At 39.3% G+C, this 25,244-nt stretch overlaps 1 protein-coding gene across 31 annotated transcripts in view; it reads right to left on the bottom strand.

The window, feature by feature from the left end:
* SPIDR (scaffold protein involved in DNA repair) overlaps positions 1-25,244 on the bottom strand; it is a 475,230-nt gene that overhangs the window by 435,033 nt on the left and 14,953 nt on the right. For 9 of the 31 annotated variants that reach the window (XR_010159535.1, XM_009455295.4, XM_009455298.4 and 6 more), the window contains exons 2-5: positions 21,031-21,186; positions 16,956-17,022; positions 9,899-10,003; positions 7,010-7,173 (exon numbers count right to left, since the gene is read on the bottom strand). Coding sequence is in view for 18 of the 31 variants with exons in the window: in XM_009455295.4 (XP_009453570.2) it covers positions 7,010-7,173; positions 9,899-10,003; positions 16,956-17,022; positions 21,031-21,186 (492 nt within the window). In the remaining 13 variants the exon portion in view is untranslated. Of the gene's footprint in view, positions 1-7,009; positions 7,174-9,898; positions 10,004-12,912; positions 12,963-16,955; positions 17,023-21,030; positions 21,187-25,244 lie in introns of all 31 variants that reach the window. The other 22 variants (XM_054656710.1, XM_063817066.1, XM_063817080.1 and 19 more) reach the window with 7 other exon arrangements.

Raw genomic sequence — 25,244 nt, 5'->3', positions numbered from 1 at the left:
CTATTCCAATGAATAGAAAAAGAGGAAATCCTCCCTAACGCATTTTATGAGGCCAGCATCAGCCTGATACCAAAGCCTGGCAGAGACACAACCAAAAAAGAGAATTTTAGACCAATATCCCTGATGAACATCGATGCAAAAATCCTCAATAAAACACAGGCAAACCGAATCCAGCAGCACATCAAAAAGCTTATCCACCATGATCAAGTGGGCTTCATCCCTGGGATGCAAGGCTGGTTCAACATACACAAATCAATAAATGTAATCCATCATATAAACAGAACCAACGAGTAAAACCACATGATTATCTCAATAGATGCAGAAAAGGCCTTTGACAAAATTCAACAACCCTTCATGCTAAAAACTCTCAATAAATTAGGTATTGATGGGATGTATCTCAAAATAATAAGAGCTATTTATGACAAACCCACAGCCAATATCATACTGAATGGGCAAAAACTGGAAGCATTCCCTTTGAAAACGGGCACAAGACAGGGATGCCCTCTCTCACCACTCCTATTCAACATAGTGTTGGAAGTTCTGGCCAGGGCAATCAAGCAGGAGAAGGAAATAAAGGGTATTCAATTAGGAAAAGAGGAAGTCAAATTGTCCCTGTTTGCAGATGACATGATTGTATATCTAGAAAACCCCATTGTCTCAGCCCAAAATCTCCTTAAGCTGACAGGCAACTTCAGCAAAGTCTCAGGATACAAAATCAATGTGCAAAAATCACAAGCATTCTTATACACCAATAACAGACAGAGAGCCAAATCATGAGTGAACTCCCATTCACAATTGCTTCAAAGAGAATAAAATACCTAGGATTCCAACTTACTAGAGACGTGAAGGACCTCTTCAAGGAGAACTACAAACCACTGCTCAAGGAAATAAAAGAGGATACAAACAAATGGAAGAACATTCCATGCTCATGGGTAGGAAGAGTCAATATCGTGAAAATGGCCATACTGCCCAAGGTAATTTATAGATTCAATGCCATCCCCATCAAGCTACCAATGACTTTCTGCACAGAATTGGAAAAAACTACTTTAAAGTTCATATGGAACCAAAAAGGAGCCTGCATTGCCAAGTCAATCCTAAGCCATAAGAACAAAGCTGGAGGCATCACGCTACCTGACTTCAAACTATACTACAAGGCTACAGTAACAAAAACACCATGGTACTGGTACCAAAACAGAGATACAGACCAATGGAACAGAACAGAGCCCTCAGAAATAATGCCGCATATCTACAACTAGCTGATCTTTGACAAACCTGACAAAAACAAGAAATGGGGAAAGGATTCCCTATTTTACAAATGGTGCTGGGAAAACTGGCTAGCCATATGTAGAAAGCTGAAACCAGATCCCTTCCTTACACCTTATACAAAAATTAATTCAAGATGGATTAAAGACTTACATGTTAGACCTAAAACCATAAAAACCCTAGAAGAAAACCTAGGCAATACCATTCAGGACACAGGCATGGGCAAGGACTTCATGTCTAAAACACCAAAAGCAATGGCAACAAAAGCCAAAATTGACAAACGTGATCTAATTAAACTAAAGAGCTTCTGCACAACAAAAGAAACTACCATCAGAGTGAACAGGCAACCTACAGAATGGGAGAAAATTTTTGCAATCTACCCATCTGACAAAGGGCTAATATCCAGAATCTACAATGAACTCAAACAAATTTACAAGAAAAAAACAACCCCATCAAAAAGTGGGAAAAGGATATGAACAGACACTTCTCAAAAGAAGACATTTATACCGCCAAAAGACACGTGAAAAGATGCTCATCATCACTGGCCATCAGAGAAATGCAAATCAAAACCACAATGAGATACCATCTCACACCAGTTAGAATGGCGATCATTAAAAAGTCACGAAACAACAGGTACTGGAGAGGATGTGGAGAAACAGGAACACTTTTACACTGTTGGTGGGAGTGTAAACTAGTTCAACCATTGTGGAAGTCAGTGTGGCGATTCCTCAGGGATCTAGAACTAGAAATACCATTTGAGCCAGCCATCCCATTACTGGGTATATACCAAAAGGATTACAAAATATGCTGCTATGAAGACACATGCCCACGTACGATTATTGCGGCACTATTCACAATAGCAAAGACTTGGAAGCAACCCAAATGTCCAACAATGATAGACTGGATTAAGAAAATGTGGCACATATTCACCAGGGAATACTATGCAGCCATAAAAAATGATGAGTTCATGTCCTTTGTAGGGACATGGATGAAGCTGGAAACCATCATTCTCAGCAAACTATCACAAGGACAAAAAACCAAACAGCGCATGTTCTCACTCATAGGTGGGAAGTGAACAATGAGAACAGATGGACTCAGGAAGGGGAATATCACACACCGGGGCCTGTCGTGGGGTGGGGGAGGCGGGGAGGGATAGCATTAGGAGATATACCTGATGTTAAATGACAAGTTAATGGGTGCAGCACACCGACATGGCACATATATACATATGTAACAAACCTGCACGTTTTGCACATGTACCCTAAAACTTAAAGTATAATAATAAAAAAAATAGATATGGAAAAAGCATGTGACACAACTCAAAATTATTTCATGATGAAAACTGTCAACACATTAGGTATAGAAAGAATATATTGTGTTTATACACAATAAAGGCCATATGTAACAAGCCCACAGCTGCCATGCTCCCTGGTAAAAAGGTAAAAGCTTTTCCTCTATGATCAAAAACAAGATAGGAATGCCCGCTCTTGCCACTACTATTCAACATAGTTAGATGTCCTGGCAAGAGCGATTAGGCAAGAGGAAGAAATAAAGGCATCCATATCAGACAAAGAAGAGAAATCATCTGTTTGCTGATGTCATGGTCTCACATATAGAAAATGCTAACAACTTCACCAAAAAACCGTTATGTCTGATAAACAAATTCAGTAAAGTTGCAGGATACAAAATCTACAGTGTTTCTCTATTCTAAGAATGAAGTACCTGAAAAAGAAATTAAGAACTCAATTCCGTTTACAGTAGCATCGAGAAAAAGCAACTTAGAAGTAAATTTAAGGAGGCAATAGATGTATATACTAGAAAATACAAAACACTGATGAAAGATATAGTAGATGACACAAACACATGGAAAGCTATCCATATTCATGGAATGCAAGAATATTGTTAAACTATTCATACTTCCCAAAGTGATATTCAGATTCAATGCAATGCCTATCGAAATTCCAATGTCATTCTTCACAGAATAAAACAATCCTAAAACTCATATGGAACCACAAAAAACCCCAAATGGCCAAAGCGAAAAGAACAAACCTAGAGGCATCACAGTATTTGATTTTAAAACCTGTTACGAAGCTAATGTAACCAAAACAGCACAGCATAAAAACCGACCAACTAACCAATCAAACAGGGTAGAGAGCCCAGAAGTAAACCCACACATTTGTGGTCAATTATTTACAACAAACGTGCCAAAAATATACAATGGAAAGAGGACAATCCTCAATAAATTGTGCTGGGAAAACAGGCTAACCACATGCAAAAGAAAGAAATTAGACCCTTATCTCACACCATACACCAAAATCAACTAAAAATGGACTAATGACTTAAACATAAAACCTGAAACTGTAAAGCTACTGAAATAAAACATAGGGAAAATGCTCCATAACACTGGTCTGGGCAAAGATTTCTTAAATATTACCCTAAAAGCACTGACAACAAAAGCAAAAACATATGAGATTGCATCTAACTGAAAAGATTATACACAGCAAAGGAAACAACAGAGCAAAAGATGTGCCATGGATTGAGAGAAAATATCTAGAAACTATATATCTGATAAGGCGCTAATATCTAAAATAGATAAAGAACTCAACTCAATAGCAAGAAAACAAAGAACCCAATTTAAAAATGTGCAGAGGACCTAAACATTGCTCAAAAGATGTACAAATGGCCAACAGATATATATTAAAATGCTCATCATCACCACTCACCAGGGAAATGCAGATTAAAGCCATAATGAGGGATCACCTCACACCTGTTAGAAGGACTACTATCAAAAAGATGAAAGATAACAAGCGTTGGTGAGTGTGTGGCAAAAAGGGAACTTGTACATTGTTGGTGGGAATGTAAATTATCACAGCTATTATGGAGAATAGTATGAAGGTCTCTCAAAAAACTAAAAATAGAACTACCATATAATCTAGTAATCCCACTTCTGGGCCAAAGGATTGAAATCAGTATGCTAAAAAAATATCTGCACTCCCATGTTAACTGCAGTGCTATTCACAATAGCTAAGATTTGGAAGCAATCTAGGTGTCTAGACGAATGCGTAAAGTAAATATAGTATATATACACCAATGGAATACTATCCAGTCTTGATAAAGAAGGAAATTCTATCATTTGCGACATGAATGAACCTGGAGGACATTACGTTAACTCAGATAAGCCAGGCACACAAAGACAAATACAGCATGATCTTACTTACATGGGGAATCTAAAAAAGTAGAACTCACAGAATTGGGGTAGAATGTTGATTACCAGAGGCTGGGAGAGAAAAGTGGATGGAGAAAGGGAAGATGCTGACTAAAGGATACAAAATTTCATTTAGACAGAAGTAATATGCTTTAGTAATCTAATACACACAATGAAGACTATAATAATAGTGCATTGTATTTTACAATTTTTTAAAATTTATAGGCATGCAAAAAAGCAGAAAAATACAACTCATAAGGAGGACAAATAGACACAGAAATGACACAGACAGATTTACCAAAACAGCCATTAAAAACAGCTATTATAAATATACTCTGTATGTTCAAAATATAGAAGAAAGTATGTCATGTTAAGAAAAGACATGGACAATATAAAGACTCACATCAAACTTCCAGAAATGAAAAATACAATGTCAGAGATGACCAATACACTGGATAGTATTAGCTGCAGAATATACTGAAGAATTTTTAAAAATTTATTAAACTAGAAGATGTAGCAACAGAAACCACCCAAAATGAAATGAAGGGGAAAAAACAATGACAGCAAAAATGAGACATGACACAACACTAAGCAGCCTAATTAATATACATGTAATTGGAGTCACAGGAGGAAACGAAAAGGGGAGTCAGAAAAAAAATTAAGAAGTAAAAGCCAAAAACTTACCAAATGTGATGAAAACTACAAACTCACATACATGCAGAAAAGAGTTAACATAGTTGGCCTGAAGTAGCTATCCTTAAAAAACCCTGCTTGCAAAGCTGGTCCTTGCCTAACTTCTGAAAACAGATTTCAGGAGAATCTTCATCATTCCATAAATAATGAATAATGGTGGGTCACTGTGCCTAAACTGTGCAAACAATATGGTTTATACTGAATACCCATTTTCTTTCTGAAGTCTGGAATTTGGGTAGATTCTAGGGAGAGGGTGCCTATGTTACTAGCCCCTAATACAAACCCTGGGCACTGAGTCTCTAATGAGTTCCCTGGTACATAACACTTCACACATGTCGTCTAAACATTTTGCTGGAAGAATTAAGCATATACTGTGTGACTCCACTGGGAGAGGACTCGTGGAAGACAGCTGATTTAAATTTGTATCTTTTTGCCCAGGTATGGTGGCTGACATGTGCAATTCCAGCACTTTGGGAGAGCAAGGTGGATGGATCCCTTGAACACAAGGGTTCGAGACCAGCCTGGGGAAGATGGCAAATCCCCTTTCTACAAAAAATACAACAATTAGCCAGACGTGGTGGCACATGCCTGTAGGACCAGCTACTCTGGAGGCTGAGGTGAGAGGATCACTTGAGCCCAGGAGATCAAGGCTACAGTGAGCTACGATCGCACCATTGCGTTCTAGCCTGGGTGACACAGCAAGACCCTGTCTCTAAATAAATAAATAAATAAAAATAGATTTCTATCCTTTCAGTGTAATAAACGATGGTCACGAGTATGACTATATGCTAAGTCCTGTGTATCCTCCTAATCCACTGCTGAACCTGGAGGTGGTCTTGGGGAATCCCCAAAACACCATAGATTCAAAAGGCTTGACAAACACCAACTGAAAAATCATACCAAGGCATATCACAGTCAAATTGCTTAAAACCAGTAATAAAGAGAAAAATCTTAAAAGGTCAAGAATGAGAATAGCTTCAAGCTTACTGACAGCAATTTGAGCTAAGATAATGAAGCAATGCCTTCAAAACTTTGAAGGAAAATTATTTCCAACCTAAAAATTCTATACAAATTTTCAATCACACATCAAAATATGACAAAAGCATCTTCTGACATGCCAAATAATTCCTCAGCAAGTTATGGTAAGATGTGTTCAACCAAAATAGGGTGAAAACCAAGAAAGAGGAAAACATGAAATCCTGGATAAAGGAGCTCAATACAGGAGAGAGGTTAACAAATTCCCAGAATGACAGCAAAGTCCGGGTGACAACGTAGGCGAAAGGAGAGAGGACGCTGAGTTCAAACTGGAGCAGCTAGGAGGTTGTGGGAAAGAGTTCTCCAAAAAAATGAAACTCACAGAATGCCTGCTGTCTGAAAATCTTAACAAGAGAGCTAGGCAGTGGTATTTTTTTTTCATCAGTAAGTAAAACTAGAACAAAAATCAAAATAATTATTAAGTCTAGGGAAAGCAAATAGTTGCAAAGGATAATAATTAATATTTCCCTTGGCTATCAATATTATTTATTCACAATTGTGTAAATGCTGAATATAATCTAACCAAACTTTGATATATCTGCACTGGAAGAATAGTAGGATAAAAATCATTCGGTGTGCAGTGAGGGTGGAAAGTGAAAAGAGAAGTGAGATCAATATTTATCCATGTTGAGAAGTACAGCACAAGCATGTTATTTAGAGATAAATGAGTAAAGAACAAAAGAATCCCCTAAGAGTCAAAAGTGGTTGTTCTCGAGGAAGGACAGGAAAAAAAAAAACAAAAAAAAAAACATGACAACTATGATTAGCAAATGTTATAAAGTGAATAAAAGTTTTGAAATACTTCATTCTTACCTTGGGAAGCTCCGACAGCTTCTCATCACTTGTCAAAGACTGATTACTTGCACAAGAAGCACAGTCTGAGATTTCCACAGCACCCTCGTCATCTTCAAATTCATTACAGTCACTAGCCTCTGCCCTGTCACTGTCAATCTCCCAGTCGATAAACTGTAATTCATCTAAAAAATACAATTTTTAACTTAATTATCTCCTTAATCTTTCACTTTTATATCTCTTTTATTCTTAGCAGTTAATATATCCATGTCACTCAATAATTTTAAAAAATATATTTAGGGCCAGGCACAATAGCTCATGCCTGTAATCCTAGCGCTTTGGGAGGCCAGGGTGGGCAGAATGCCAAAACTCAGCAGTTCAAGACTAGCCTGGCCAACAAGATGAAATGCTGTCTCTATTAAAAATACAAAAAATTAGCTGGACATGGTGGCGCACACCTATAGTCCCAGCTACTCAGGTGGCTGAGGCACCAGAATCGCTTGAACCCGAGAGGTGGAGGTTGCAGTGAGCCGAGATCTTGCCACTGAACTCCAGCCTGGGCAACAGAACGAGACTCTGTCTCAAAAAAAATTTAGACAGTGAAAAGTATATTTCTACTCTCATCTCAAATCACTGTTTCTCCCAAATTTTATCCCAACCCCAATTTTAAGTTAACTACTTTTATTAGGTGTTTCTGTATCCTTGTAGAGTTTCTCCAGTATGTTTAAGCAAATAAACTATGTATTGTTATTTTTTTCCTCCTTTCTTACACAGCTAGACTTTTTCACTAAACATAATTAAGAGGATGTAGTAGGATCGCTCGAGCCCAGGAGTTTGAAACTGCGGTGAGCTATGATCCACTGCACTCCAGCCTGGGTGACAGAGCATGACCTCATCTCTTAAAAAAAACAGCCACTATAATGATCATAACAGACTGAAGGTCAGACCACCACTGAGAGAAGCAGATGCATAATGGCAACGGCTTCCCACATTAACATCAAATTTAGTCACGGAAGCCAGGCAGGGGAACACATTAGAGATTTTCCAGGTTGCTGAACCTTCTCAACAGGAAGCCAGGGAGAGACAAGGGAAAAACACAAGTGCCCTCAGAGCTGCTGCCGGTATCACACATCTGTGCAGCACTCATTCATTCATTCACTCCTTCATTCATTAGACAAAGCAAATGCCTAAAAAGAGCCCATCACACCATTCAAGATACTCACAATACAAAATAAATACAATAGAGAAAACAGCACCATTCCTAGCCTGAAGTAGCCCACAGATTAATACATATTGCAATGTGATGCATGCTATGAAATAACTGGGGCTTTCATCACAAAACTTTTGTGGTCACAAAACTTTTAAAAAGCAGGAAGACTGCTACTATTACACTTAAATTTGCATTTTACAGATGAGGAAATTGGGTCTCCAATAATTTAAAAGATTTTCCAAAAGTTGTAAAAACTTTTAGACAATTGGTAAAAACCAAATGGAAGGGAGGCTGGGCGCGACAGCTCACATGTGTAATCCCAGCACTTTGGGAGGCACAAACCATACTATTTACCCATTTTTATAAACTTTGTATTCTGAAATGTATGAAGACAAACCAAGTAACAATAAATTTCATTTAATATGGTTGAATCAATAATAGAACTGCTATCAGCTTATATACAATCTTAAAATACCACTTCACCTGGTAACTACTAAAAGGTCAATGATATTAATAGTTACCAAAATGAAATACAAAGTGGTCAAAAGAATTTAACTACCCTCCCGAGAAGCTGTCTGTACAAACCGAACCCTAGGTAACTAACATGAACTGTCAAGAGTTAAAAGTCATAAGCTTATTTTGAAAACATTAAGACATTGAAATACTCTATAGATGATTTGTATATTTTAAAAATTCTAAAAGGACATGATTTCCATAATTCAACATCTGTGGTTATCAACTAGGGGTGATTTTTGTCCTTCATGGGACCCTTGACAACATCTGGAGACATCTTTGGTTATCATCACTGTGGCTGGGATTCTACTGTGACCCAGCAGGTAAAGGCAAGGGACACGGCAGAATATCCTACAGGCATAGGAAGGTGTTACTCCCCATAACAAAGAATCATCTGGCCCAAAATGTCAAGAGTGTCAAGGATGAGAAACTCTGCTTTCAATTGTCTAAAACATGACACAATATAAAATGCCATCTGAATGGAAATTTGTCAGTACGTTACACCTCTACCACACACTGGTTGTCACAGTATTTACCGAACAGGTTGGGAAGAAGGCAGTGTGGGTGTGGCACTGTGTAGACGTTGAAAGAACTGGCTATGGAGCAGAGACCTAAAATGGAATCCCAATCCATTCTCATCAGTCCAAGCTTAAGTTGTTAACTGTAAAAATAATATCTGTAATACCTATCTCTTAGAGTTTCTTAGAGTTGTTTTGAGAAATATTAAACAAGAAAATGTTTCTGAAGTGTTTAGCATAGAGGGTGGGACTCAGTAAAATCCTAACTATTAGAAAGGAATTTAATTTTCATTCTCTGGGACAAATGCCTAAAGGTGCAGTTGCTGGGCTATATGGTAATTGCATGTTTAGTCTTTAAGACACCACCAGACTGTTTTCCAGAGTGGCTATACCATTTTACTGTACACCTGCAATGTACTGGTGATCCAGTTTCTCCACAACCTCACCAGCATTTTGTACTGTCACTACTTTTTATTGTAGCCATTCTGATAGGTGGAATGTTAATGATAAATACTAGAAAGGAATGTAAGTTTCTTCCAATATTAAATCCAATATTTAACAGAAACTGGATTCCTAACAAAATTATCAATTTACCTTCATTACTCCGATCTTCTGGACACAAAATGTTCCTGTTACAAAATCTGTCTATTCTAGAGCAATGTCCATTACCTCTCTGTAACTGAGAAAGTGTCTTATCTTCATCCGACAAATCACTTCCACTGGAGCTCCATGTTATGTCTGTAAGCCCACTGGTGCTTTTAGATGTGGTGGTTTCTGTTGAAGAAAAAGAAAGCACATAAATATGATCTCCTTATACGGTCATTTATCAGAATACAATTTTATGCATGTAATTTTGCCAAAGTCACAAATACACAAAACTCTGTGATAGGAAAAGCAATGTCTATGTCAAATCTTCCTACCTAAAGTTCTACGTACAATCTCACTAACATTCTCTGAGTTCGAAGCCAAGTTCCAAGAAAAAAAAGAAGTAGAACTGGTTAAGTTATACAAAAAAAGGAAAGTGACTAGAGCACAAATGAAAACCGGAAAAATAAGACTTGAAATAACATTTATAAAAGTATAACTTTCTGGGGTATTTGATGAAAACAAAAAATTTTTTAAAATGCAAAACACAAAGTCAAAACTTATGAGTAACAGGAATGCTTCTGTGTGCTTCCTTTGCCATGCTAAGAGCTCTGGTAGCAGGGTGCTTAAAACACTTAAGACCAAACCTTGTATTTAATTAAACTTTTTATTTTGAGATAATATTAGATTCATATATAGTTGTAAGAAATAAGAGAAAACTCTTGTATCCTTCACCCAGTCCCTCCAATGGTAATATCTTGCAAAACTGTAGTATAACACAACCAGGATACTGACACTGATCCAGTCAAGATACAGATCAATTCTATCACCACAGGATGCCTTTATTACCTTTTTATAGCTACACCATCTCCTGGCCCCATACCAATCCCTGAACTCTGTCAACCACTACTCAGTTTTGCATTTCTGTAATTTTGTCATTTTAAAAATGTTATATAATCGAGACCAGCCTGGCCAACATGGTGAAACCCTGTCTCTACTAAAAATACAAAAAATTAGCCAGGCGTGGTTGCGGGTGCCTGTAATCCCAGCTACTCAGGGAGGCTGAGGCAGGAGAATCGCTTGAACCCAGGAGGCAGAGGTTGCAGTGAGCTGAGATCGAGCCACTGCACTCCAGCCTGGGAAACAAGAGTGAAACTCCATCTCACACACACACACAAAAAGGTTATATAAATAAAATAACTATGTAACTTTTTAGAATTGGCTTTTTTCACTCAGAATAATTTCCTAGATATTCATCTAAGTTGTGTGTATCAACATTTATTTTCTTTTTATTACTGAATAGTACACCATGGTACTATGCACCATAGTTAGTTTAATCATTCACCTACTGAAAGACATCTGTGTTGTTTCTAGTTTGGGGCTATTATGAACAAAGCTGCTTATGAACATCTGTGTATAAGATGTTATGTGAATTTAATTTTCATTCTCTGGGACAAATGCCTAAGGGTGCACTTGCTGGGTTATATGGTAATTGCATGTTTAGTCTTTAAGAAACTGCCAGACTGTTCTCCAGAGTGGCTGTACCATTTTACTACACACCTGCAATGTACTGGTGATCCAGTCTCTCCACAACCTCACCAGCATTTTGTATTGTCACTATTTTTCATTGTAGCCATTCTGATAGGTGGAAAACCTAGACAGAATGGGGCTATTTCATCTTGGCAGAATCAAAAGTCAACAGCAAACTTTTCTGATATTGGTCAGAAAAGGAATATATACCTAATAAAAATCAATTATTCTGTTTATATTCATAATTGTAAATATAATGCTAAAACATATATATGTACATATATATCTTATCCTATGCAGTATGGTATTTGATATATTTCAAAGCACATTTTAATACACTATGAAATTAAGAGATTAGATATTTATAAAATTCATGTTTTACAAAAAATAAACCTAGGCTTCATTAGATACATATTTACAGAACCCCTCTGATACAGTAAACCATGAGGAAAGAAAAAAAACTCCAGCCTAGGCAACACAGTGAGACCCAATCTCTACAAAAAGTTAAAAAATTAGCTGGGCATAGTGGTGCATGCCTGTAGTCCCAGCTACTTGGGAGTCTGAAGCAGGAGGACGAGTTTAAGAGCAAATGTTTGAGGCTGCAGTGAGCTATGACTGCACCACAGCACTCCATCCCGAGTGACAGAGTAAGATCCCATCTCTAAAAAAGAAAAGAAAAGAAAGCTCCTTCCCACAAGGAATATGTGTGGTCTGGATGAAACACTAATCATGAAAAAAACTAACAATATACCAGATGTATGTCATGGAATAATGGTGGCACAAAAAAAATGGAATGTTCCACTTTGCATTGATCAGGAAAAGAGGATTCACTGACAAGATGATGTCTGAAAAAACAGTACTTACAAAGGCACAAAAACATGGAATAGTCAACATTTACTGAACACTTACTACTTTGTGCCACAAACATCTAGAATTACTGAAGTGGCCTATTGTTCATGTTATAAAAGGAAAAATAAACTATTCAGAATATCCTAAGAATCTATATCTATCTAAATAGCTAATAAAATAAACTGAGTACTTGCAAAAGACATTATCAATCTCTATCATTATTATGCATCTGAAAAATAAGTCAAGAAGGAAGTTATCAGCAGGGAGCGGTGGCTCACGCCTGTAATCCTAGACTTCGGGAGGCCGAGGCGGGTGGATCACGAGGTCAGAAGTTCAAGACCAGCCTGGCCAAGATGGTGAAACCCCATCTCTACTAAAAATACAAAAAATTAGCCAGGCATGGTTGTGGGCGCCTGTAATCCCAGCTACTCGGGAGACTGAGGCAGAGAATTGCTTGAACCCAGGAGGCAGAGGTTGCAGTGAGCAGAGATCACACCACTGTACTCTAGCCTGGGTGACAGAGTAAGACATTATCTCGAAAAAAAAAAAAGAAGGAAGTTATCACTATTTGCAAATTATGAAATGAATTCATGGAAAAGTCAAGAAACCAACTGAAAAATTACTACCGTTAATAAGAAAGTCCAATAAAGGTGGCAAGGTACAAACTACAATACAGAAATCAAATTTAAAGCAGTAGCAAAAACCAATAAAATACCTACAAGAAACTTAAGTGTTGCAGGAAGTCAGGGACCCCGAACGGAGGGACGAGCTGGAGCCACCGCAGAGGAACATAAATTATGAAGATTTCATTTTAATATGGACATATATCAGTTCCCAAAATTAATACTTTTACAAGTTCTTTACTTCAATCTCTGAACATAAATTGTGAAGATTTCATTTTAATATGGAGCTTTATCATTCCCCAAATAATACTTTTATAATTTCTTATGCCTGTCTTTACTCTCTTAATCCTGTTATCTTCATAAACTGAGAATGTACATCACCTCAGGACCACTATCGTGTTAAACTGTACAAATTGATTGTAAAACGTGTGTTTGAACAATATGAAATCAGTGCACCTTGAAAAAGAACAGAATAACAGCGATTTTCAGGGAACAGGGGAAAACAACCATAAGGTCTGATGGCCTTTGGGGTCAGGCAGAATACAGCCATATTTTTCTTCTTGCAGAGAGCATAAACGGACATGCAAGTAGGGAAGATATTGCTAAATTCTTTTCCCAGCAAGGAATATTAATAATTAATACCCTGGGGAAGGAATGCATTCCTGGGGGGAGGTCTATAAACGGCCACTCTGGGAGTGTCTGTCTTATGCGGTTGGGATAAGAACTGAAATACACCCTGGTCTCCTACAGTACCCTCAGGCTTATTAGGGTGGGGAAAAAAAATCCACCCTGGTGAATTTGAGGTCAGACCAGTTCTCTGCTCTCCAACCCTGTTTTCTGTTGTTTAAGATGTTTATCAAGACAATATGTGCACAGCTGAACATAGACCCTTATCAGGAGTTTTTGATTTCGCCCTTTGCCTTGTGATCTTTGCTTTGCCCTTTGCCTTGTGATCTTTGCTTTGCCCTTGGCCTTGTGATCTTTGCTTTGCCCTTTGCCTTGTGATCTTTATTGGCCTCAGAAGCATGTGATCTTTGTTCTCCTTTTTGCCCTTTGAAGCATGTGATCTTTGTGACCTACTCCCTGTTCGTACACCCCCTCCCCTTTTGAAGTCCTTAATAAAAACCTGCTGGTTTTGTGGCTCAGGTGGGCATCACGGTCCTACTGATATGTGATGTCACCCCTGGAGGCCCAGCTGTAAAATTCCTCTCCTTGTACTCTTTCTCTTTATTTCTCAGCTGGCCGACACTTAGGGAAAATAGAAAGAACCTACATTGAAATATTGGGGGCGGGTTCCCCCGATACTTAAGAGACATGTAAAACCAAAGTACATGTTTTTAGAAGACTTCAAAAGAACATGAAAGAACAAACAGAAAGATATATACTAAGATTCTGGATGATCTGATCAGAAAAAAATGACCTCTCACTGCCTTGAAGCTGAGCATCTTTTCATAGGTTTGAAAATCATTTATATTTCCTTTTTTGAAAGCAGTTCCTCCATAATCATTATTTTTGCAATAGTTATCTTTTTCCCCCTAGATTAAGTTCTGATGGTTCTTTATTAGAAAGATCAGCCTTGGTCTGTGACATGAGCCACAATATTTTCCCTGGTTTTTCTGAATTTTAAATTTTGTGTATGTACATGTAATTTTTTGTAAGCGATGTGGTCTTGCTATGTCACCCAGGATGGACTGCAGCAGCTGTACACAGGCATGATCACAGCACACTGCAGCCCCAAACTCCTGGGCTCAAGTGATCTTCCTGCCACAGCCTCCCAAGTAACTGGGACTACAGACGTATGCCACCCTACCAGACTTATATATGTAATTTTGGCCATGCTGTTTTTCCCTTTATGTTTAGGTGAATTTACCAGCTTTATTCATACAGTTTCTATGTTATGAGTAATTCATTGGAAAGGACTTCCCAAATGTAATGCCTTTTTTCAGCCAGCAGCTGTGGTGCCTGAGACGCACACCCAGGCAGGTGAGCTTCTGAGTCCATGTTCTTAACCATTATGCGTAGCTCTCAAGTCAGAGAGACCTGCAGTTGCTTTCACCATTAGTTTAGTGTGAGTATCTAAGAAAATATGTAACTGTCTGGTGCTTCTGTACCATCTAATTTAAAAGACAGGATAATCATTAGTTATGTCATTCAAAACCTCAGAGACCAGGACTCCAGATTTATAAACCCATGAATTATAGGCACCTGACTGCACAACTAGGTAGTTAAAATCACTACCAGGAATTGATTAGTAACTCATTTCACTTGCTGTAAAGAGGGTGTCCTTGATATCAAGGCTCAGTCCAATGGAACCGTAGGATAAATATTAGCCACACTGAACATTTCTGGGTGCCCACTGTGTGCTAGGCACTGTCCTAGCACCTGGTGTTATGAGCTGAACTGTGTTCCCCCCGCCAAAATTCATATGTTGAAGTCCTAACCTTCTGTACCTCAGAATGTGACTTTATTTGAAGACATGGTCTTCAAAGAGGTAATCAAATTCAAATAAGGTCATTAGGGTGGGCCTTAATCCAAGATGACTGAAATCCTTATAAGGTGAAATCTGGACACAAAGACAGACATGCACAGAGAAGACAATGTGAAGAGACCTGGGGAAGAGAGAGAGGAAGAAGGCAGTCATCTACAAGCCAAGGAGAGAGGTCTAGAACAGATACTGAAGTATTAGTTTAAGACATCCTATTAACAAAAATTCCAAGATAAAAATTCTATACTACATTTTGGGTGAGGAGGTAGTATTTTTATGACAGCTGGGAAGCAGAATCAGGAACATGCTTTTGTAATGTGTGCCTAAGGTCAGAGGCTTGTCTCTGCCAACAGCTTCTGCAATTCCATCAGAAGATTATAGAATTTAAAAGATATGTACTAGTTTACTTCATAAAGCAACACTTTATAAATTTTAAAGAAACATTTTGGCAAATTTTATTTTTCATTTGCATAGAACCTCTTCCATGTCACTTGAAATAGTAACATGGTTTAGAATGTCACAGAAAGTTAGTTCACTCTGTAGAACTCTGAATAGGCTTTCACATAGCTCCTTCTGTCATCAGACATATGAGCAACTGCTGTCATCAATCAAGTACCTACTGAAGCACCTTTAATTAGGCATTTAATCTACTATTTTTAGCTCACTTAATATTCATGATAACCCAATGATTATGCCCAATCTCCAGATACAAAACAGACTGCGAATGTTTAGCTTAGTTTTCAAAGATTAGAAAGCCAGGACACAGCAAGATCCCGGAAGTCACAAGCCCTCACTCTTCCTACACACCCACAGCGGGGCTGACTGCCTATGGCAGGAGAACCAGCGGCCTACCTGATATCCACCCCTTCTTCATTACTAATAACCCCAGTTTTCTTTAGCAGCAACATACCTATCTAAAAATCCTTAATTTCACTAAATTATCTTTAGTGGAGGTGACGGTTTGTAACAGGTTCTAGTCAAAGGTAGAGGTACTGGGAAGCGCATTCCTTCCCAAAGGAAAGGCAAAGCTGACTTGGCGAAAATCCTCAGCACCTACACTCTTCCAAGAATTCAGCCTGTGGAATTCAGCCAACACCTCCTGACCATGAGAACCAATTCCACACTCAGGCTACAGAATTCAGAAAGAATCTAGCCCTGTGGATGTCCTGCTGCAGGAGACAAATTCAACCTCATTTATTCAAATACTCTAGTGTTTGAACAGAGTTTTCTACTACTTACTGAAAGTTCCCTAATTCATCAAGAAAGAATTTCAGAGCCTGAAGCAGTATAGTTCTTATGGCATAGGTCACATTTCTTTCCCAAATCAGATTAAAAACAAACAAACAAACAAACAAAACCCTGGAGCTATGAGCATGAGCTAACCTACTGGGCTCTGTGATAAAAATGAACTTAGGAAGGACACACAAAAAATGTTAGTTATCTGTAGGCAGGCAGGAGAAATGGGGTAGACGGTGACAGCGATGACAGACAAAGTTCTCAAAAATATCTTTTTACCTTATCTTGATGTTTTTTAACTATGAATATAGTCTACCCAAACCATGTCACTTTTTTAAAACAGCAAATTTTTAAAATAATCACAGAAGGATTTATTAGTCTTATATCTTCTCTGTCAAGAAATCAACAAAATAGTTACCTTGCTTGGGTCTAGGGCATAATTCAAGGTGCTTTTCTGTAATCGTCTTCTCTTCAGCTGTTAATGACTGTAGGCAAAATAATAATCATGGAATTTATGTGACAAATGCTAAAAAAAAAACTTTTATAAAATATTCAAAATCTTAAACTACACTCTCCTTAACATATTCTTCTCTGATTTCCTTTACCAATTCACCAATTTCAGTATTCCCAAAGCATGTACTCCTTATATATTTATAAATTCATTCTATTTTTCCTGAATCTAAAGAGATCTGACTGACCAAAACGTTTCCCATTAACATTCAACGTAATATCTGTTCATACATGTGACTCCAACTGCCTATGAGGTACTCATTACTACTCATACCCAAATTATCTTGAGTTTGTAATAGCATTACTCTGTAAGTTACCACAAACACAAAAATTATCCAGAATATCTCATTGCCAAAAGATTCTGAATATAAAGGCATACCTTGTTTTATTGTGCTTCATAGATAAAGCATTTTTTTACAAATTGAAAATTTCTGGCAATCCTGTGTCAAGCAATTCTGTATGCCATTTTTCCAACAGCATCTGCTCACCTATAAACTTGTGTCTCTGTGTCATATTTTGATAATTATTCCAAGATTTCAAACTTTACCATTATTATTAAATCTGCTATGATGGTCTGTGATCAGTGATCTCTGGTATTACTACTGTAACTGATTTGGGGTGCCACAGTCAAAACCAATATAAGAGAGCAAAATTAATAAATGCTGTGTGTGTTCTGACTGCTCCACCAACCAGCTGTTCCTCCATCTCTTGCCTTCTCCTTAGGCCTCCTATTCTCTGCAACACACCAATATTAAAATTAAGTCAATTTAATAACCTTACAATGGCCTCAAAGTGCTCAAGCAAAGGAAGAGCTGAATGTCTCACACCTTAAATCAAAAGCTGGAAATGGCCGAGCACAGTGGCTCACGCCTGTAATCCCAGAACTCTGGGAGGCCGACGCAAGTAAATCAGCTGAGATCAGGAGTTCGAGACCAGCCTGACCCACATGGTGAAACCCCATCTCTACCAAAAATACAAAAATTAGCTGGGCGTGGTGGCGGGCACCTGTAATCCCAGCTACTCGGGAGGCTGAGGCAGGAGAATCACCTGAACCTGGGAGGTGGAGGTTGCAGTGAGCCAATATCGCACCATTGCACTCCATCCCGAGCGACAGAGACAGACTCCCTCTCAAAAAAAAAAGAAAAAGAAAAAAGAAGCTGGAAATGATTAAGCTTAGGTAGGAAGGCATGATAAAAACTAAGATAGGCTAAAAGCTAGACCTCTTGAGCCAAACCGTTAAGCCAGTTGTGAATACAAAGGGAAGCTCTTGAACGAAATTGAAAGTGCTACTCCAGTGAATACACAAATGATAAGAAAGTAAGACAGCATTATTGCTAATAGAAAGTTTTAGCAATCTGGATACAAAATTGAATCAGCTATAACATTCCCTTAAGCCAGAGCAGAATCCAGAGCAAGGTCCTAACTCTCTTCAATTCTATGAAGGCTGAGAGAGGTGAAGAAGCTGGAGAAGAAAAGTCTGAAGCTAGCAGAGGTTGGTTCATGAAGTTTAAGAAATCATCTCCATAACATAAAAGTACAAGGTAATGCAGAAAGTGATCCAGAAGATCTAGTTAAGATCACTGATGAAGGTAGCTACGCTAAAAAACAGACTTTCAATATAGATGAAAGAGCCTTATATTAGAAGATTATGCCCTTTAAGACTTTCGTAGCTAGAGAGAAGTCAATGCTTGGCATCAAAGCTTCAAAGAACAGACTGATACTCATATTAGGGGCTAATGCAGCTGGTAACATTAAGTTGAAGCCAATGCTCATGTATCATTCTGAAAATCCTAGCGCCCTTATGATAAATCTACTCTGCCTGTGCTCTATAAATGTAACAACAAAGCCTGGATGACAGCACATCTCTTTACAGCATTCTTTACTGTAATACTTTAAGCCCACTGTTGAGATCTGCTCAGAAGAAAAAGATTTCTTTCAAACTATTACTGCTGATTGACAATGCACCTGGTCACCCAAGAGCTATGATGGAGAAGTACAAGGAGATGAATGCTGTTTTCATACCTGCTAACACCACTTCCATTCTGCAGCCTATGGATCATGGGGTGATTCTGACTTTCAAATCTTATTATTTCAGAAATACATGTCATATGGCTGTAGCTGCCACAGATAGTGACTCCTCTGATGGATCTGGGCAAAGTAAATTGAAAACTTACAGAAAAATATTCACCATTCTATGTGCCATTAGGAACATTCATGATTCATGACAGAAGGTCAAAATACAGCATTAACAGGAGTTTGGAAGAAGTTGATTCCAACCCTTGTGTATGACTGAGGGGTTCAAGACTTCAGCAGAAAAACTGATGTGATAGAAACAGCAAGAGAACTAGAATTAGAAGTAGAACCTGAAGATATGACTGAATTGCTGCAATTTCCTATGAGTTGAATGGATGAAGAGTTACTTCTTACCGATGAACAAATAAAGTAGTTTCTGGAGATAAAATCTACTCCTGGTGAAAATGCTGTGAACATTGTTGAAGTGATAACAAGTAATTTAGAATATCCTATAAACTTAGTTGATAAAGCAGTGTCAGGCTTTGGAAGGATTGAGTCCAATTTTGAAAGAAGTTCTATTACTGGTCATATGTTACCAGCATCACACGCTACTCAGTAATCTTTCATGAAAGGAATAGTAAATAGATGTGGTAAACTTCACTTTTGCCTTATTTTAGGAAACTGCCACAGCCACCCCAATCTTCAACCACCAACCACCTGATCAGTCAGCAGCCATCAGCATCAAGGCAAGACTCTCCCCCAGCAAAAAGATTACACCTTGGTGAAGGCTCCTATGATTGTTAGCATTTTTTTTAGCAACAAAGTATTTTTAAATTAGGGTATATACATTGCTTTTTTAGACATAATACTATTGCACTTAACAGACTACATTATAATATAAACATAACTTTTATAGGCACTGGGAAACCAAAGAATTCATGTGATCACTTTATTGCAATATTCACTTTATTGTGTTGGTCCTGAACCAAACCTGCAATATCTCCAGAGTATGCCTCCAGAGTAAACATACATTTCTTGTGAAGAGTAGTATGCTCAATGGTTTCATCTTCTGAGAACATTCTTCGTAAATATCCTTCATTTACAAACAAAGAAGTAGAAAGGTTCTGCATGGATTAAAGAGGTTCAGGTGTGAGCTGGGCATGGGGGCTCACACCTATAATCCCGGCACTCTGGGAGGCGGAGGTGGGAGGATCACTTGCAGCCAGGGGTTAGAGACCAGCCTAGGCAACATAGCAAGACCCTGTCTCTACAGAAAGATTTTTAAAAATTAGCCAGGCAGCCGGGCACAGTGGCTCACGCCTGTAATCCCAGCACTTTGGAGGCCAAGGTGGGTGGATTACCTGAGGTCAGGAGTTCCAAACCAGCCTGGCCAACATGGTGAAACCCAGTCTCTACAAAAAATACAAAAATCAGCCGAGTGTGGTGGCACGCACCTGTAATCCCAGCTATTCGAGAGGCTGAGGCAGGAGAATTGCTTGAACCCGGGAGGCGGAGGTTGCAGTGAGCCAACATAGCCTCACTGCACTCCAGCCTGGGTGACAAAGTGAGACTCCGTCTCCAAAAAAAAAAAAAAAAATTAGCCAGGCACGGCGGCACATACCTGTAGTCCCAGCTATTTGACACGCTGAGGCAAGATAGCCTGAAGGATGCCATGAGCTATGATTGCGCCACTGTACTCCAGCCTGGGCAACAAAGTGAGACTCTGTCTCCAAAAAAAATAAATAAATAAAATTTAAAAAAAATAAAAAATAAAAAGGTGAATACTAACTTACTAACTTGCCACAATTATTAAAGGAATTCAAGGAATGAAAGGCAAGAAAAGGAGTGTACCAGTTACAGTGTTCTGAAAGAATAAGAAAGGGAATTACAATGAAATGTAATTACAATGTTCTGAACACTCAGGATTTCCTCTTTGGCATTCAGGGAAAACAATTCTACAGATACTTTACCGGATTCCCAGAAGTGTTCTGAAACCCTTCTCCACACCTGAGCCATGCTTCAGAGAGAGAGGCAGCTGCCCCTGCTGTCCTGAGACCTGCTCTTCTGACCTGCAGTGGTCTTTCTCCTGGAAAGGATGGGCATTCTGTATTCCAACTCCTTTTTCTCTGTAGAGATGATTTTTAAAAGAAAAATCGAAACAAAAAAACAAAATCAACTTCATTAAATAGACATTCAGTTCACAATTTACAATCTGAAAACCTAGAAGTGGCATCAGTAAAGGTATAGTTTTTGAATGTCTCTAAATCTTCACATAAAGAGCAACCGGACAGCAAAGCCAAAAACATAGAAACACAATTAATCAGCAACCTCCAAACACAAGTGGGTAAAGACAAACCACCAACCCTCCAAAGTCTGGCATGGTATCAGTATCTGAAAGGAAAGAAGCCAAGGCTTTAAAGTAAGAGAGTCAAGGAGGCCCCCTGAGAACCTAGACATCAGTGCTCACTAGGAAGCAGAGCAAGCAACAGATCTGAGAACAGTGTCTGATAGAACTGAGAAGAGCGCCTGAAACTAGGTGAGAGCAGGGGCTCTACCGTAAGAAGATGTGAAGAGATGAGAGCAGCCTGGGCCACCTGAAACTGGTCACCCTGGACTCCCTTCTGGACCCGTCACTGAGAAAGTACTGGAAGTGGAATCCACTCAGCAGCACAGGGGTGGCAGACACACAGAAAAGGTCCAGATGAGCAGAGTCAGGGAGAATCTACAAGACAAATACACAAGTGGCCATATTTTTACAAGACCCATGAAAACAACACAAGGTATAAAAGCTATGCTGGGCCAGGTGCCATGGCTCACACCTGTAATCCCAACACTTTGGGAGGCCAAGGCAGGAGGATTCCATGAGCCCAGAGGTTCAAGACCAGCCTGGGCAACATAGCAAGACCCCATTTCTAAAAAAAAAAAAAAACTTTTTAGTGAGCTGGGCATGGTGGCACACGACTGTAGTTCCAGCTACTCAGGAGGCTGAACCAGGAGGATCGCTTGAGCCCAGGAGTTTGAGGCTGCAGTGAGCTGACTGCACCACTGCACTTCAAGCCGGGCAACACAGTGAGAGGCCACGTCCTTAAAAAAAGAAAAAGAAAAGCTATCCTGAATCCTGCTTCCTTCTATCATTTCAGAAGACACAGACATAAAAATAAGCAACAGGAAGGTATAAAAGCTAAATCCCGTATAATTATTATTAGGGAAAAACAATTAGCTAGGCGTGGTGGCATGCACCTGTAGTCCTAGCTACTCAGGAAGCTGAGGCAGGACAATCGCTTGAACCCGGAAGGCAAAGGTTGCAATGAGCTGAGAGCCTGCCACTGCACTCCAGCCTGGCGACAGAGCAAGACTCTATCTCAAAAAAAAAAAAAAAAAAAAAAAGAGATGAGGCCTTTGGAGGTGACTAGAACATGAAACCAGAGCCCCCACAAATGTGATTACTGTCCTTACAAAAAATTAGTCAGCAGCCTAGGCAACGTCGTGAGACCCCATGTCTACAAATTTTTTTTAGAATTAGCCAGGCATGGTGGCATGTGCCTGTAGTTCCAGCAACTTGGGAGGCTGTGGTAGGAGGATTGCTTGAGCCCAGGAGGTCAAGGCTGCAGTGAGCCATGATTGCACCACTGCATTCTAGCCTGGGTGACAGAGCAAGATCCTGTCTTTGAAAAAAAAAAAAAAAATAGCTGGGTGTGGTGGCATGTGCCTATAGTCCCAGCTATTCAAGAGGCTGGGGTGGGAGGATCACTTGAGCCTGGAAGGTCAAGGCTGCATCACTGATTGTGCCACTGCATTCCAGCCTCAGTGGCAGAGTGAGATCCTATCTCCAAAAACAAAAAGCAAAAAACTACAATGATATGCCACTTCACACCCACCAGAATGGCTATTAATAAAAAAAAAAAAAGAAAAAGAGAAAATGACAAGCACTGCCAAGGATGTGTAGCAATTATAACTTTTGTGCATTGCTGGTGGAAAAGTAAAACGTTGCAGTTGTTAAAAATTATTTGGTAGAGCCTCAAAAGTTAAACACAGCTGGGCATGGTGGCTCATGCCTGTAATCCCAGCACTCTGGGAGGCCAAGGCGGGCGAATCACAAAGTCAGGAGTTAAGACCAGCCTGACCAACATGGTGAAAACCCATCTCTACCAAAAATGCAAAAAATTAGCCGGGAATGGTGGTGTGCGCCTGTAGTCCCAGCTACTCGGGAGGCTGAGGCAGGAGAATTGCTTGAACCCAGGAGGCGGAGGTTGCAGTGAGCCAAGTTTGAGCCACTTGCACTCCAGCCTGGGCAACAAGGCGAGACTCTGTCTCAAAAAAAAAAAAAAAAAAAAAAAAAGAGGTTAAACACAGGGTAGGGCACAATGGGTCACACCTGTAATCCCAGCACTTTAGGAGACCAAGGCAGGAGGACTACTTGAGCCCAGGAGTTCAAGACCAGTCTGGGAAACATAGCAAGTCCCTAAAAAAAAATAAATTAGCAGGGGTGGGAATGTTCATCTGTGGTCCCAGCTACTCAGGAGGCTGAAGCGAGACAATCGCTTGAGCCCAGGAGTTTGAGGCTGCAGTAAGCTATAATTACGCCACAGTTCTGAAGCCTGGGCAACACAGCAAGACTCTGTCTCTAAAATAACATAACATAACATAACAAACATAAAATAAAATAAAATAAAATAAAATAAAATAAAATAAAACCACCAAGATCTAGCAATGCCACTGCTCGGTATATACCCAAAACTCAAACGGGGCCAGGCGCGGTGGCTCACGCCTGTAATCCCAGCACTTTGGGAGGTCGAGGTGGACAGATCACCTGAGATCGGGAGTTCGAGACCAGCCTGACCAACATGGAGAAACCCCGTCTCTACTAAAAATACAAAATTAGCCAGGCATGGTAGCGCATGCCTGTAATCCCAGCTACTCGGGAGGCTGAGGCAGGAGAATCGCTTGAACCTGGGAGGCGGCAGTTGCGGTGAGCCAAGATTGTGCCATTGCACTCCAGCCTGGGAAACAAGAGTGAAACTCTGTCTCAAAAAAAAAAAAAAAAAAAGGCTGAGGAAGAAACTCATAATGCCTTACATTCCAGTGGTTTGAAGCTGTAAAAAGGAAATCCTGAACAGAAGAAGGTGCTGATCATGAGACACAGCAATCAGGATTCCAATCCCCTCCACTTTAACCAGTTCTATCATTAAGTCCACCATTCAATCATGTTCAAGTCTCTAACACTACACACCATAAAAATCTCTCCCTCACCTTGACGCCATCTAGCTTGCTCACTCCCTTCTCCAGCAGCCTTATAGAGTTATCCATTTGAATATCTTATTTATTTTTCCAACCATTGCAAATTCTTTACTAGCCTTTCCATCAAAATTGTTTTCCCTTTGATTATTTTTTTCTTCAGTTTTTTATTTTGTTTCCCCTTGGTTACTGTATTTGTCCACATTATAGATGTACAAGTATATTTGTTACCTACATTTTAATAATATGTAAATGACAACTGAACATGAAATTCAATAAACTGGTTTGAAATAAGGAAGTTCTTACAGGGTAATGTACAAAGAGAAATATTTTCAAGATCTTGGTAAAAGTACATACAAAACTCAGGCACAAAGTAGGTTTCGCTTTTTTCCATAAATAAACTAGCATTTGGACAGGCGATATTCTATACTGCTTTTCTTTGGTCATAGCATTTAACAAGTACAGAATATATCTAGAGCTATACAAACTGGACAGGTAACTTTCAAATAAATTATTCATGTGTGTCTAAATATTTACAGAAACTACACCTTATTTATTCTCTTAACATTATAACAGGCAAGGCATGGTGGCTCATGCCTGTAACCCCAGCACTTTGGGAGGCCAACGCAGGCAGATCACTTGAGCCCCGGAGTTTGAGACCAGCCTGGGGAACATGGCAAAACTCCATCTGTCTAAAAAAGAAATACAGAAATCAGCCAGGCATGGTAGCGTGTTCCTGTAGTCCCAGCTACTCAGGGGTCTGAGGCAAGAGGATTGCTTGAGCACAGGAGACCCAGGCTGCAGTGAGCTGTGATCGCACCACTGCACTCCAGCTGGGGCAACAGAAGTAAGTTCCAGTCTCAAACAAACCAACAAAAAACAAAAACAAAAACAAAAAACACACGCACAGAAAATTTAAAAAAATAAATAAATAGAAAAACGCCATCAT

Source organism: Pan troglodytes, chromosome 7 (assembly GCF_028858775.2).
Source record: "Pan troglodytes isolate AG18354 chromosome 7, NHGRI_mPanTro3-v2.0_pri, whole genome shotgun sequence".
Taxonomy (NCBI): domain Eukaryota; kingdom Metazoa; phylum Chordata; class Mammalia; order Primates; family Hominidae; genus Pan; species Pan troglodytes.
The sequence above is the reverse complement of the archived record's forward strand: the minus strand, read 5'-3'. Positions and strand labels throughout refer to the sequence as shown.